General features: G+C 41.3%; 1 protein-coding gene across 1 annotated transcript; it reads left to right on the top strand.

Annotated features, from left to right (window-relative positions):
- Positions 1-1928: 1928 nt before the first annotated feature.
- LOC125594606 (uncharacterized mitochondrial protein AtMg00810-like) lies at positions 1929-3331 on the top strand. Its single transcript, XM_048770743.1, has 4 exons — positions 1929-2078; positions 2309-2742; positions 2796-2967; positions 3155-3331. The coding sequence occupies exons 1-4, from the start codon at positions 1929-1931 to the stop codon at positions 3329-3331; spliced, it is 933 nt and encodes a 310-aa protein (XP_048626700.1).
- The last annotated feature ends 354 nt before the right edge of the window (positions 3332-3685 follow it).

Raw genomic sequence — 3685 nt, 5'->3', positions numbered from 1 at the left:
AGCACCAGTGAAGGAGCATTCGATGCTCGTGTTAAGCACGAAAATTCTGGTGTTACATCGACAACTCAAAGCGCCGAGGAGGCAAGAAGTGGTGTGGTTACTGCAAGAAGAAATAATCATACCGAGAGCGAGTGTTGGAGAAGAACAGAAGAAGGATGACCCAAAGAAGGATCACAAAGTAACAAGGAGTGTTACAATTGTGGCAAGTTAGGCCATTTTGCAAATCAGTGCTACTCAAAGAAGAAAGAGAAGGCACATGTGAGTCTCGAAGAGACTCAAATGAAGATCACATGTTGTTCAGTGCAAGCGAGCAGCAGCAACAACAGTGATGGAGAGATGTGGTTAGTAGACAGTGGAGCAACTAATCATATGACAAGGAGGAGAATTACTTCTCAAGGCTTGATATGAGTATCAAGGTTCCAATAAAGATTGGAAATGGAAGCACAGTCATGACAGCCGGTAAAGGTGACATTACCGTCATGACTAAAGGTGGCAAGAGGACCATCAGAAATGTATTCTTGTTCCGGGTTTGGCGAAAAATTTGTTGAGTTTTCCAAATTGTTTCAAGCGGATACCGGGTGAGTTTCAAAGAAGAGATGCATCATAGATGATGCAAAGGAATGAGGATAATGGATATCCCAATGACTCACAAAAGCTATCGAATCAGGATGAGTTCAACTCAGATAGAAGAGCTTGAGCGCTAGTGAGCAAGGAAAGATGGAGACATGGCACAAGAGACTTGGTCATGTAGGCGACAAAAGGTTGCAACAAATGCAAGACAAAGACTTGGTAAAGGGTTACCAAAGTTTAAAGTCAAGAAGGAAGCATGTGTAGGCGTGTAGACTTGGAAAGCAATCACGCAAAAGCTTCCCAAAGGAATCTCAAACTAAGACAAGAGAAAAGCTTGAGATTGTACATACTGATGTATGTGGGCCGATGCAGCATCAATCCGTTGATGGAAGCCGATAATTTTTGCTATTCTTGGATGATCATACGCACATGTGTTGGGTATACTTCATGAAGTAAAAGTCAGAGACATTCTCACTGTTCAAGAAGTTCAAACAGTGGTGGAGAAGCAATCGGATTGTACCATCAAGACACTGAGATCAGATGGAGGTGGTGAGTTCACTTCACGAGAATTCAACCAGTTCTGTGAAGAAGAAGGAATCAATAATCAAGTCACATTGCCTTATTCACCACAACAAAATGGTGCAGCGGAGCGCATGAATAGGACTTGGTGGAGATGGTTAGATCGATGTTGGCAGAGCAAGACTTACCGCTCAAGTTATGGACAGAAGCGGTATACACTGCCTCATATCTTCAAAACCGTCTGCCCTCAAAGGCAATAGAGGAAGATGTCACTCCTATAGAGAAGTGTGTGGACACAAGCCAGATGTGTCACACATGAGAATGTTTGGTAGCATATGCTACATACATGTCCCAGATCAAAGAGGAGGAAGCTAGACGTCAAGGCAAAGCGTGGAGTCTTTGTTGGATATAGCAACCAATCCAAAGGCTATAGAGTTCTCATCTTGGAGAATGAGAAGATTGAAGTATCAAGAGATGTCGAGTTTGAAGAAGAAAGCAAGAAGTGGGAAGGAAAAGGCAGAAGAGTGAGGAAGACATTGGAGTTGTCTATGGAAAACACTCACTCGCCTGAGGAACAAACCGAATTTACATCCAGTCCTGAGGAACAAACCGAGTACATCCAGTCCTGAGGAACAAACCAAGGTTCATCCAGTCCTGAGGAACAATTCGGAGGTACTTTCAGTCATGTTCTTTTCAAAATGATGATCATGATATAGTAGTGGAGATGAAGCGGCTCAAGCTATAGAAGCTTGTCTTCATGCAAATGAATAACCATACACTTATGATGAAGCGTGTGGTGGTACCAAGGAATGGAGAGAAGCGATGAATGAGGAGATGCCATGATTGAGAAGAACAAGACGTGGAAACTAGTGGACAAGCCAAAGAAGAAGAATGTGATAAGTGTGAAGTGGATCTACAAGATCAAGACCGATGCAAACGACAATCACATCAAGCACAAGGCGGCTAGTTGCAAGAGGGTTCTCTCAAGAGTATTCTAGTTGACTACCTTGAGACGTTTGCTCCTGTCTCAAGACATGATACAATACGAGCCATTGCCTATGCGGCTCAGATGAAGTAGCGATTGTATCAGATGGATGTGAAGTCAGCCTTTCTCAATGGCGATCTCAAGGAAGAAGTGTATGTCACACAACCACCTGGCTATGTGACACACGGGAAGGAACACAAGTGTTAAGGTACAAAAACTTTATATGGTTTAAAGCAAGCCCCAAGGGAATGGTATGGAAGGATAGATTCATACTTTCTTCAAAACAGTTTTAAGAGAAGTATGAATGATGCGGCTTTATACATCATGAAGCAAGGTGGTGATGTGTTGATCGTGAGTCTATATGTGAATGATATAATCATCACAGGAAGCAACATCCAGAGCATCAACACATTCAAGGAGAACATGAAGAAAGAATTCGAGATGGTGGATCTTGGATTGTTGAACTACTTTCTTGGAATGGAAGTAATTCAAGACGATGGAGGCATATTTCTTTCACAAGAAAAGTATGCAAACAAACTTGCAGACAAATTTGGGGAGCGAGACCGCAAGAGTGTAAGCAACCCACTTACACCACAAGGAAAAGGAGTTGAAGATGACAAGGAGTATGGAGATCCAACTAAGTATAGAAACATCGTTGGAGGGCTTTTGTACTTGTGTGCATCAAGACCTGATGTGATGTATGCAAGCCATATCTCTCAAGATACATGTCATCACCTCGCATGAAGCACTATCAAGAAGCCAAGAGGGTGTTAAGATATGTCAAAGGAACATCAAACTTTGGAGTGTACTTCACAAGCGTGAAAGAACCAAGACTTGTAGGTTACACGGACAGCGATTGGGGTGGTTCTAAGGAAGCAAGAAAAGCACTTCAGGTTATGTGTTTACTCTTGGATCAACCATGTGTTGGCAATCAAGCAAGCAACAAACAGTGGCGCAATCAACAGCTGAAGTAGAGTACATAACCGTGTGTGCAGCAACAAATCAAGCAGTGTGGTTACAAAGACTATTTGAAGACTTTGGTCAGAAGTTTGAAGGAGGCATTCCGATCTTATGTGACAGCAAATCAGCATAGCAATTGAGAAGAATCTGGTGCAACACAGAAGGACAAAGCACATAGAGATCAAGTACCATTTCGTGAGGGAAGCTGAGCAGAAAGAAATCATTGAACTGAAGTACCATTGGACGGTTCAAGGTTTGAAGATTAAGGAAGCAGCTTGGAGTCAAGTTGAGATATGATTAAGGAGGAGTGTTAAACTATAATCTAATCTCCTTGATACATTTACATAAGTTAGTTATTATGTTATTACACAAAGAGTTGTAACTCTTCATGTTAAGAGGTGTGTCTCTTAGCCTAATGATTTGATCTCTATATAAAGATCAATCATTTGATGTAACATAAACACCGAATTTCAATAATAAAAATTATTTCAGATAAGTTACATCATTTTTGGAACTATCTAAAGTAAAATTTAACATCTATCTTATTTTTCTCTCAAACTCGTGTGTAACACACAGTGATCGTTTTGTAAGACAAGCGTTGGTAAATATTAAAAAAAAAAAAGGAGAAGTCAGAACCGACACGGAGAGCCA

The sequence above is a fragment of the Brassica napus genome (assembly GCF_020379485.1).
Source record: "Brassica napus cultivar Da-Ae chromosome C1 unlocalized genomic scaffold, Da-Ae chrC01_Random_15, whole genome shotgun sequence".
NCBI lineage: Eukaryota > Viridiplantae > Streptophyta > Magnoliopsida > Brassicales > Brassicaceae > Brassica > Brassica napus.
The sequence above is the reverse complement of the archived record's forward strand: the minus strand, read 5'-3'. Positions and strand labels throughout refer to the sequence as shown.